Here is a 12526-nt window from a genome sequence, read left to right on the forward strand (position 1 = left end):
TCTGCAAACTTTTCGGGTTTTACGAACTTTCAGATTGAGCCAAATGTGCAAACCATGTACAAACCCTTCATCCGGTCTTTCATTTTATGTCACGCCTGCAGGCAAAAAGCAGGGCAGCGCATGTTTGGGGAGGCAGAGTCTTCCACAGTCACCTCCCAGTGACCAGTTTTGTCTATTTTTGCTAACTCAGTATAAGTCCCCAAAACTCAACAGACCAACGTGGAAAGAAGAAAGGAATGGCTGTGGAGTTAAAAAAACAAAACTAACTTTACTGTAAATTCCGGACTACAGACCGCTACTTTTTTCCTACATTTCCAACCCTCCGGCTTATAAAACGGCGCGGCTAATTTATGGATTTTTTTCACTAACGGCCATAATGTTTTGTGTTCAATAGTTTCAATTAAACCCAAGCAGAGGACTGAAATGGTGTGTTATTGTTTGTGCTACGGCGCCATCTTTTGGAAGAGTTCGCATACTGCAGGTGTTGCGGGTTTAAAATGTACTTCCTGTTTTAATGCCTTTACCCGGAAGTAAAACCGTCCATAGCGTTTCTGCTCAAAAGGTTTCTTCATTCGTTTGTAGGTTTTACAACGTGACTAAAACGATTCATGCTTACTAAACCGTCCCATGTGTGATGTCTGTAGGAGCATGCATATTTGTACGTGCTGTCGTAATGTAATCGAGCCAGCATCATTAGCATTTAGCTAATAAGCTAACACGTCTACGAGTGTATTTTTTTAGTATTATTAACTTACAATGGTATTCTTTTTGTATTGTTTCAGTAAATTCACCAAAACGTCACATTGAAGTTATTGCATACTTGCCAACCTTGAGACCTCCGATATCGGGAAACTCAAGTATTTCATATATATATATATATATATGTATATATACATGTATGTATATATACATATATTATATATATATATATATATATATATATATATATATATATATATATATATATATATATATATATATATATATATATATATATATATGTATGAAATACTTGACTTTCAGTGAATTCTAGCTATATATATATATTTTATTATACATATAAATAAAATAGATACTTGAATTTCAGTGTTCCGGAGGCTATCCAGTAGATGGCAGTATTGTCCTGTTTAACTTCTCCGTTCATGAATGAGTATATCATTTCGGCCACCGTGTTCAATGGAGAAGTCTGTTCTACAAAATTTACAAGCAACACATACCCCTTCCCCTTCGAACTGTCCTGGATGAACTGAAATTCTTGTTTCCATTCGTTTTGGAACTTGCAAGCGTATTTCTTCATCTTGCTCGTCGACGGCGTCGCCATGTCTGTAACTTCCTCGTTCTTCTGCTTCGTCTCCTTGTTGTGTGCGCAGTTGTGCACTCTACTCTCTAAAAGCCGTAGATGTTATGACGTCATTGGGCAGGCAAGCTGTTTATATTGTGGGAAAGCGGACGTGAGAACAGGCTGTCCCCACTCAGGTCCGCATTGAGCTGGAGGGGGCGTGGCCTCCAGCTCCGGCTGAATACCGGGAGTTTGTCATGAGAAAATTTCTGCCGGGAGGTTATCGGGAGAGGCGCTGAATACCGGGAGTCTCCCAGTAAAAACCGGAGGGTTGGCAAGTATGAGTTATTGAGTCTGTTTAGCTGATTGGAGAGCCAGCTTCCGCAGCTCGTGGGTCCATGACGATGACTTCTGTTTTGTTTGATTAACCGTTTTACTGCCGCATTACAGGCACCGTTTGCAAACAATTAAGGTATGTAAATAAACATTTACAAAATCTTTCTGTGTAAACAACTCAATTCGCAACGTACAGTATATTGTTCGGTGCGGCTAATATACTGGGTAAAACAATTTTCTTCAAAAATTTAGTGGGTGCGGCTTATATCCTGATGCGCTCTATAGTCCGGAAAATATGGTATTTGCAAGGAGTACATTAATGGCACTCACAAGTATTGAATAATCCACAAAGCAGGCTTCGTTCTACAGAAAGTTTTAATTGTGACGAGACCGGACTTTTTTGGAAAAAAGATGCCAAAGCAGACTTATTTCACAATGGAGGAAAAGAGCTATTCTCTTTCAGCGGCGCCTCTTTCAAGCGTCCACACACATATACACACGACCCCTCTTCCCAACCTTTTTTTTCTCTCCCTCTCTGTCTGCTACTTTCTCGTCAGCTTTTACTTTTTAAAACGTTTATTATTGCGGCAATATGGTTTTCAAAGTTAAGGATTTTTCATGATTTCTGATCTTTTGTGAGGGCACCAAAGGGACTGCTATGTGTATGCAGCGCATACGGAGGTTTTCTATCCAGTACTGTGTAGGACTTTATATTGTGTTCAAAGTGGACAACCCTTCCCTAAAATAGGGACTTTTGTCAAAGTAGGAACCAATTATTCACATTGATATTGTTTCGCATGGCGAACTTTGATTCACTGTGCACACTTTTAGATTTACGAACCCTGCTCCGGAACCCATAAAGTTCGTACATCGAGGTTCCACTGTATGATAAAAAGTTTGTACATTCAAGGAAAACAAGCTCATTTCCTGTCAAGTGGCCTCCTCATGAATGGCATACAGTGAGTGTGTGTGAGTGTGTGTGCGTGTGTGTGAGTGTGTGTGTGCGTGGTCAGCCCAGTTGCACATGTGGCGACCGACTGAGGAGGTCTGACGTTTCCTCGGCGAGAGCAGCAGCCTCGTCCACAGTGTGCGACAGGTGTGCAGGGCCCCTGTGGGGGTTCTGGGCCAGGAAACCCAAATGCTGATGGGGGCCGGGCCCCTGCAGTTTGCGCTCACTGATGAAGAGTTCTCTTGCGTCCCAGTCGCTGAGGTCATCGTACGGCGTGGCCCGGTTGCTGGAAGGCTGGGTGAGATTGTGCATGGAGAGGGACTTCCCAAGGGCGCACCCCCAGTCCGGGGGCGTCCCGTCGGGGCTGGGCGAAAGCAGCAAGAGAGGGTCCACCTCCAGGCTCATGTGTCTCCTCCAGGCCGCCTCGGATTTGGCGCCGGATTTCTCCCGGAGCTGGGCGCTCTCCAAGCCTGGCTGGGGTCCCACGACGACAGAGGGGCCAGGGCCCCCCCGGTGTGCCAGCACTATATCTGTTACATCATCTGGGTCGGGGTCAGCCGGGCAGCGCAGGTGGGAGGGGTGCATCACGGGGGGCAACTGGAGGGTAAACCCCCCCGAGGGAGGCGGAGGAGGGGGCAGGTCGGGGAAGTGCGCTCTCCTGGTGCTGTTTGGGGTGACCCGGGTGGGGTAGGGGCTGTCGGGGGGCAACAGAGGCGACGGGGAGAGCGAGGCGGTGGACGGGGGGTAGGACGGAGGGGCCGAGTCCGGGGGGCCGTCGTCGTCGGCGGGCGCCAAGATGAGCCGCAGTCCCCGGGGGTTTGCGCCGTGGTCGCTCCCGCTGCCGTGCAGGGAGGGCGGGTCCCTGTCCATGATGGAGGCCTGGTAGTCGGCGCCGTGGTGCCGGTCCAGTTCGAAAAGTGGCAGCGAGGACAGAGCGAGACCAGAGGGACCTTTCTGGAGGACTTGGCGGTAAACATCCAGCAAAGAATCCAGCTTGGACTCGATGGAGGACACCTGCGAGCAAAAAGTCTTACAATTCTTCAAACTCTGACAAATAAAATCCAAATAAATGAAGTCAAACTTTAGCAGTGTTGATGTGTTATGTTGGCATTCAAATCCAAAACATTTTAATTGTTGTGGTTTCTTTGTGGATGTGTCGTGCTGAGGAGACGCTCAACATGCGTGCTGCGCCACTTCCTTGTTAACCATGAGCGGTTATGCTTCAGGCTATTTATGTAGCATCAGTGTTTCCCACACATTCATTTATTTGTTGTGGCCCGCCACGAAACAATTAGGTTTTTTTGTCCTGTCCAGCTTCTCAGGCAAATCATATAGTTGATGTAGATGCCCATGTAGGCTGTTCAGATTTACTTGAGAAGTGTAGGATACTTCTCTTGTTGCCTTATTTGTATTTGACCACTATGGTTTTCTGTTTATTTGTTACTGACTGTGGCAGGACACCTCTGCCTCTGTTTCACTTTATGTTGCTGGTAAATAATATGGTTGTAGTAGTAGGCTAAAGTTAAATGATTTAGTATGCACTAATTAAAGGGGCAGAGCTTTAAGAGACATTTTAGCTTTTATATTTTATAAGATATATTTTTTGTAAGAACCACAATTAATAAATATATTTCAGTGAATAACTCATTGTTCAAATCTGTATATAAATATGTACATAAAGTGTTGTAATTATATTGTAAAATGGATGGATGGATGGACGGACGTTTAAAACAAAACTGTTATTATTAATTAGTAAGTATACATTTTTTGAGCCTTTTTAGAGAAAATCATATCATTGTAGTAAATTATGCAAATTACTCGATGGTGTCATTGTGACCACGCCCATAGCCACGCCCCCACCACCACAGGTATCTTGGCAGTTTATGGGAAACACTGAGCATGTTATTTTTTTTTTTTTTTACATTTTCTTATTATTTTTCTGTTTTGCACTGAGGAGAGAATCCATGCCCAAAATGTCGTTGATCTGGTGAACTGTGTATGCTTGTGCAAGGACAATAAATATTTGATGTACATTAGCATCTGCTCAGTAGTTTGTTTTTATAGCGCTGCAACGATTTATCGATTAGAATAAAGCTTTGATTCAGTTAAAGCAGGTGTGTCCAAACTTTTTTTTTAGCGAGGGGCGCGGAACTAGGAACTGCACGCTGCAAAGTTTCTTGAAAAAAGGCAGCAGCACAACAAACTTATTCCAGCATCTGAAAAAGCATCGAGCCGACTGGGGGAAATGCAACTCTTTATGAGGTGAACAAGACCACAACAACAGCTCCAAGTAAGAAGCAGCTTACTGTAGCGAAATAATTTACACCAGTTACTAGGGCTGTGAATCTTTGGGTGTCCCACGATTCGATTCAAAATCGATTTTTTTTTCAATTCAACACGATTCTCGATTCAAAAACGATTTTTTTCACGATTCAAAAGGATTCTCTATTTATTCAATACATAGATTTCAGCAGGATCTACCCCAGTCTGCTGACATGCAAGCAGAGTAGTAGATTTTTGTAAAAAGCTTTTATAATTGTAAAGGACAATGTTTTATCAACTGATTGCAATAATGTACATTTGTTTTAACTATTAAATGAACCAAAAATATTATTTATTTTATCTTTGTGAAAATATTAGGCACAGTGTGTTGTCAAGCTTATGAGATGCGATGCAAGTGTAAGCCACTGTGACACTATTGTTCTTTTTATTTTTATTTTTATAAATGTCTAATGATAATGTCAATGAGGGATTTTTAATCACTGCTATGTTGAAATTGTAACTAATATTGATACTGTTGTTGATAATATTCATTTTTGTTTCACTACTTTTGGTTTGTTCTGTGTGGTGTTTGTGTCTCCTCTCAATTGCTCTGTTTATTGCACTTCTGAGTGTTGCTGGGTCGGGTTTGGTTTTGGAATTGGATTGCATTGTTATGATATTGCTGTGTATTGTTTTGTTGGCTTGATTAATTAAAAAAAATTTAAAAAATAAAAAAAATATATATTAATTTTTTTTTTTTTTTAAATCGATTTTTTAAAAATGAGAATCGATTCTGAATCGCACAATGTGAGAATCGCGATTCAAATACGAATCGATTTTTTCCCACACCTCTACCAGTTACCATGTACAGCAAGCCTATTCATCCAAAGCTTTTAATTTGGCCCGCCGAACAACACCCAAATAATAACAATATACAAATTAGAATTTTGCTAAAAGTAAGATGCAGTGTATGTAGTGTAATTTCATGCTACTAGTTTTTGTTTAAATATAAGCAAAACGTGTTTTAAATTAGCTTTGTCATTTGTATTCACTTGTTTCTTTAAAAAGTAAAGGAAAAAAATCGATTTTTTTGTGAAAAAATTGGATATGAAATTTTCAGGCCTAAAAGAAGCATTTCAAAATGGCTTACAGAGGCTCCTAATTTAGCTGCTGACGTATGCACTAACATATTACATCATTTCCAGTTGTATTATTTTGTAAAGACTATTACTAACCAATTTGCTAATTTACTGTTAATAGCTGGTTACTTTTTGTTGTAACATGTTCTATCAACACTTCTGTTACAATGTACCAAGCATCTATTATTGTGTTGTTTAGCTCAGTGTTTTTCAACCAGTGTGCCGTGAGATACAATCTGGTGTGCCGTGGGAGATTATCTAATTTCACCTATTTGGGGTAAAAAATATTTTTTTGCATACCAGTAATTATAGTCTGCAAATGATGTGTTGTTGTTGAGAGTCGGTGCTGTCTAGAGCTCGGCAGAGTAACCATGTAATACTCTTCCATATCAGTAGGTGGCAGCCGGTAGCTAATTGCTTTGTAGATGTCGGAAACAACATTTTCAATGTTATGTTCATTTATTCGGAAAAAAAAAGAATGAAAAAAACTATAGCAAGCAGAAAAAAATGTTTCAAACTATTTTCCCTAAAATACGCACTAAAACTATCAAATGTGTTTTATCCGATAAATTGAACAAACTAATTGATAAAGTACTAAAATAATTTATGTCTGTAACTCTACTTAAATGATAAAATGACTTAATATGATTCATGTACGCATTTCTGTTGTATTTATTTTAGGTGTAAAAAAAAGGTTAACCAATGAAAAAAAATATATATATACGCAGTCTAGCAAAAAACAAAAAAAAAACATAAAAAATAAATAAATAAAATGCTCTGAGTGAATATTTTGATGCCACTAAACTGAAGTTCTGTGAAATAATATTTTTCCAAAATTGTTCCTCACCTGCCTCTCCACCTTACACACGCGGCCCAGCATGCTCATGCCCTCGTGAGGATCTCCATCCGGGTTCAGTTTGTCCCTCAGCTTTTTATCCACGGGGACTTGGCCTTTCCCAAGGATCTGATCCACCCTGGCTCGCACACACAAACACACAAAATGGCGTTAACACATTAATAAGAACTGGTCATTAAAGTAGGCGGTGCTCCACTTTGTGTCAGGTTGAAGAGCACACCTGAAGTCGGATGTTAGGGTTAGTCAAAAAAGACAAAAACAAAGCACATATGTCTTCATCAATTCCGTTATTGCTGTTCTAGTCAAACAGTGTTCAACTTGGTATATGAATTCACCCATCCAACACTAATTTAGGGAACACAAACATGAGTTGAATGCATTTTACACCAATACGATACAACTTGACAATATCACCGGTTGACACACACACAATGTGCTTGGTTTCGTTGACACAGGAAATAGCTTGAGCTAATTCAAAGGTCCCATTTTTGTTCTTCCAGTGTCATAGGTGCCACAATAGAACATGTGTTAGCCTAGATGCTGGGATTTAGACGGTTTAAAAGGGCTTTTAGTAAGCACTCATGGGTACACGCTGTTTTATATGTCTGTAGCTTTAATGCAAATGAGTTGTGTTGGTCTCCAAAAAGTGCTGTTGTGTGTTTTATCCACTTTTGACATATACACATGTATCACACACATGTAATCGATATCAATAAAAAATATGTTTGATTAAAAAAATCGATAATTTGTCAAGCGAGCCTTTGATCGTCCCTTTTTTCTTTGTTCAACTAACGTTTTGTGCTTATAAACAGGCTCTTGTGAAACATACTACTGTTAGACATTGTTAAATATCGTGAATTCCAGACAATTGTTTTCCCTACGCTTTGAATCCTGCGACTATTAAAACGGTGCGGCTAATTTAGGGATTGCTCTTCGTTAATGGCCATAATGCAAATAGTTTTCATAAAACACATGCAAAGACACTTAAATGGTGCGTTTTTGTTTGTGCTATGGCGCCATCTTTTGGACGAGTTCGCTGTTTCCTGCTGTTTAAAGCTTTGAACCGGAAGTAGAAGCGCCGTCCTGTCTTCTAATTGTCCACAGCGTTTCTACTCTTATGGATTCTTCATTCATCGCTCCAAGCAACATTTGTAAGTTTTACAATATAACTAAAACAATTCTTACTTACTAAACTACTGCTCGCTAGTGTTACCATATCCGAGTTATTCCGTAGAAATATGGGGAAACAACTACAAATGTGCGCTACAAATGTTGGATATAGAGAACATACAAACCCTTTATTTATTGAATCAAAAATATTGAAATTCAACGACTTGGTGCATTTGCAAACAGCTAAAATGATGTACAAAGCAAACTATAACCTGCTACCCAAGAATATACGACAATTCTTCTCAACAAAAGAGAAGAAATACAATCTTAGAGGAAAATCTCATTTAAAACATTTGTACGCACGTACAACACTAAAACATTTAGCATATCAGTAAGTGAAATTAAATTATGGAATGGATTAAGCAAAGAAATCAAACAAAGCACCAATATGATTCAGTTTAAGAGACTGTTCAAACTGTTCACAAAGTACAAAGAAGAACAATTATGATGAAAATCTTGAACTTTTTATTTGTTGAGACAATGATTATTTATGTATTTAATATTTGTTTACTTACTTATGGTCTATTATTTATTTATTCACTGTTCTGTTACAGAGAACAAAGAAATGGGATAAAATTGCTATGATTTAAAAAGGGGTGGGATTAAATAAGCTCTGCTTCTTCCTACTCCTTTTCGGACGTGCTGTAATGAAACAACTGGAAATATGTGATGCGTTACATTGTATCGTGTGCATGTTCGAAATAAACTGAACTGAACCGTCCCACGTGCAATGTCTGTAGGAGTGTTTTCATGCATATGTGTATGTGATATCGTAATGGCGTCCTTGGCCTTAGCTACTATGCTAACACATTTACAAGTGTCTGTGTTAGTATTACTAACTTACAATGGCATTCTTTTTCTATTGTTCTAGTTTCGTTAAATTCACCAAAACGTCACTTTGGAGTTATTGAGTCTGTTTAGCTGATTGGAGAGCTAGCTTCCGCAGCTAGTGGGTCCATGACGATGACTTCTGTTTTGTTTGATCAGCCGTTTTACTGCCGTGTTACAGACACCGTTTGGAAACAAATAAGGTATGTAAATAAACCTTTACAAAATATTTCTGTGTAAATAACTCTTCTCACAACGTATATATCTGCAGCTAATAGTCCGGTGCGGCTTATATATGGAAAACATTTTTTTCCCTAAAATTTTGTGGGTGCGACTTATATACCGTTGCACTCTTTAGTCCGAAGAATACGATAGTCACTTTTGTATAATAAGGGACCTTTAAAGGCCTACTGAAATGAATTTTTTTAATTTAAACGTGGATAGCAGATCCATTCTTTGTGTCATACTTGATCATTTCGCGATATTGCCATATTTTTGCTGAAAGGATTTAGTAGAGAACAACGACGATAAAGTTCGCAACTTTCGGTCTCTGATAAAAAAAAGCCTTGCCTCTACCGGAAGTAGCGTGACGACACCGGGGGAAGGACTGCTCACATTTTCCTATTGTTTACAATGCAGCGAGAGAGATTCGGACCGAGAAAGCGACGATTACCCCATTAATTCGAGCGAGGATGACAGATTTGTGGATGAGGAACGTGAAAGTGAAGGACTAGCGTGCAGTGCAGAACGTATCTTTTTTCGCTCTGACCGTAACTTAGGTACAAGGGTTCTTTGGATTCCACACTCTGTCCTTTTTCTATTGTGGATCACGGATTTGTATTTTAAACCACCTCGGATACTATATCCTCTTGAAAATGAGAGTCGAGAACGCGAAATGGACATTCACAGTGACTTTTATCTCCACGACAATACATCGGTGAAGCTCTTTAGCTACTGAGCTAACGTGATAGCATCGGGCTTTACTGCATATAGAAACAAAACAAATAAGTCCCTGACTGGAAGGATAGACAGAAGATCAACAATACTACCAAACTCTGGACATGTAACTACACGGTTAATGCTGTCCAGCCTGGCGAAGCTTAGCAATGCTGTTGCTAACGACGCCATTGAAGCTAACTTAGCTACGGAACCTCGACAGAGCTATGTTAAAAACATTAGCTCTGCACCTACGCCAGCTCTCATCTGTTCATCACGACTCGTGCTCACCTGCGTTCCAGCGATCGACGGTACGACGAAGGACTTCACCCGATCACCGATGCGGTTGGCGGCCCGGAGACGGAGGAAGTCAAGGTGAGGTCGTTCGGCTAGCGCGTCTGCTATCCTCAAAGTCCTCCTGGTTTGGTTGCTGTAGTCCGCCGCTAATACACCGATCGCACCTACAGCTTTCGTCTTTGCAGTCTCCATTGTTCATTAAACAAATTGCAAAAGATTCACCAACACAGATATCCAGAATACTGTGGAATTTTGGGATGAAAACAGAGCTTTTTTGTATTGGATTAAATGGGTCCGAATACTTCCCTATCAGCCGTTAACGTCACGCGCATATCTAGACGTTTTCAACCGGAAGTGTGGCGGGAAATTTTAAATTGCACTTTATAAGTTAACCCGGCCGTATTGGCATGTGTTGCAATGTTAAGATTTCATCATTGATATACAAACTATCAGACTGCGTGGTCGGTAGTAGTGGCTTTCAGTAGGCCTTTAAAGACTGCCGACACAAACACAGCAGCGTAACCACAGAGACAATCTAATGCAGCAAGCGGGACCTTTGTGCATGTTAGTATAACAAATGACGATTATGGTATTAATGAAAACCACCCCAGTTGGTTGGAGTTGAACAGGATCTGCCAACTGTATGCGTTCCATACTTGAAATGCAACATCAACGTCTGCTCTGTCCTGACACTGCACATGCAAACTGCAACCACAACCAAGCTAACAAAAACTAACAAATCTAGCAAACAAAAATAAATAAATGGGGGGCAACCCTGAGTTCTTCTTCCTGTTGCTGTAATAGTAATGCAGGGCGGGAGAGGACATGTTCCTGAGTCGACTACTCAAGCCGGGACCAGAGCCCGCTGCACTGGCCATTCTGGAGACAGGAGAGAGACCGGGTCAGATGCAGGACTCTGAACAAATCCAAGCATCACTGAACACACACAATGCTTATTTACAAGAATAATACTAAAACAAAACTACCTTGCACTATTTGGCGTTTGTTAATAAACACACCAGCTACCTTATTAGGTACAGTTGCACACTAAAACAAGATCTAATATGATTCCGTGTTACTTATTAGTGGTCATGGCTTATTTGTTTAGCGACATCACACGTTTACAATTTTAACATGGCCGAACTACAGGTTACTGACAAGAAAAGCCTTGGAACGCTATCAGTGTTTCCCACGCGACTGCACTCTACTTGTAGTAGTAGGACCAAAAAAAAGTTGTTGACTGCTTTAAAAAATCCAAAAAGTACAGCAGAACCTCGAGTTACGTACCCCACTATTTGCAAACGTTTTGTTTTACAAACTTTTAGATCGAGCCAAATCAAAAGGTTGTTTGGAATCGGGTTATATAAAATTACAATTGAAAATACACCTGAGGTCGTAAACTAATGAATCCATTGGCCTCCACATGAGGGCGGCAACATCTTTCCAATATCCTACTCAATCAGAATAAATGTAGGCAAAAACACACCGCGGGCCAACCTTCTTGTTAAACTTGTCTAGCTGGCCGCACTGAAAACTTTGGCGGGCTGCAGTTGGCCCGCGGGCCTTGGTTTGGACACCCCTGCTGGTTTAAATAATGTCTATCATTAACAACAACACAGTGTAAAAAATACTAAACTTGTGAATTAGGCATTGTGTCAATGTTGAGAGCTTTTGTTTACATATACAGTACTTTCACGCTAACATGTTCATGTAACTGAATACTTTTTATTCTACCAATTCTTATTTATTCATTTATTTAAATGTTTGTTTTTATGTTAATTATTTCATTTTGTTATGGTTTGTACTTTGTATTATTTGTCCTCTGTTTTTTTTTTTTGTATTAGCTTGGCTATATTGTTATTCACGCCACTACCGTGATATACTTCAGAGTTTGAAATAAAACATAATAACAAATTATAATAATAATAATAACAACAACAATACATAATACAAGATAATAAATAAAATAATAATAATAATAAATAATATAATTAAAACTATATAATAAATAATAATAATGAACAAATAACTGTATCCTTTACGCTGTTATTATTGGAAATACGCAACTTTTTAAATTATAGCAGACACATTAGATACATTTGCACAAACTATTGGTTTTGCCGATACCAGCCTAAATTTTAGTCGGTATCGGATCAGAAAGAAACTCAGTGATATTGCACATCACTACTACTAGTCACTACTCAGTGCTTCAGTGTGTGTGTCTTTTCTGTGATTTTTTTGCCCTTTGACAAGTGTTGTCCATTTTGATAACTCAATATGAGTCAAAAAGAAGAGAAGGGAATAAAGTCATTCTCCACTTGAATTCAGTAATTGCAAACTCTCCATCAGTGTCCACATTCGATATTGATAAAAGAAGGGAATCGCAGTGGAGTTAACAAAAAAAAGACTATTGCATTGATGGGATATCGTGAGCAATTCAGGTTAATGACCATGGATTGCACTTTGAAGTGTTC

General features: G+C 39.6%; 1 protein-coding gene across 1 annotated transcript in view; it reads right to left on the reverse strand.

Annotated features, from left to right (window-relative positions):
- Positions 1 to 1094: 1094 nt before the first annotated feature.
- The window catches only part of kcnq5a (potassium voltage-gated channel, KQT-like subfamily, member 5a), a 218619-nt gene continuing 207187 nt past the window's right edge, over positions 1095 to 12526 (reverse strand). The window contains exons 13-15 of the mRNA XM_062059509.1: positions 10827 to 10931; positions 6813 to 6939; positions 1095 to 3578 (exon numbers count right to left, since the gene is read on the reverse strand). Of these exons, the coding sequence (XP_061915493.1) occupies positions 2625 to 3578; positions 6813 to 6939; positions 10827 to 10931 (1186 nt within the window). The 3' untranslated portion in view covers positions 1095 to 2624. The remainder of the gene's footprint in view (positions 3579 to 6812; positions 6940 to 10826; positions 10932 to 12526) is intronic.

Source organism: Entelurus aequoreus, linkage group LG09, assembly GCF_033978785.1.
Source record: "Entelurus aequoreus isolate RoL-2023_Sb linkage group LG09, RoL_Eaeq_v1.1, whole genome shotgun sequence".
Lineage (NCBI taxonomy): Eukaryota > Metazoa > Chordata > Actinopteri > Syngnathiformes > Syngnathidae > Entelurus > Entelurus aequoreus.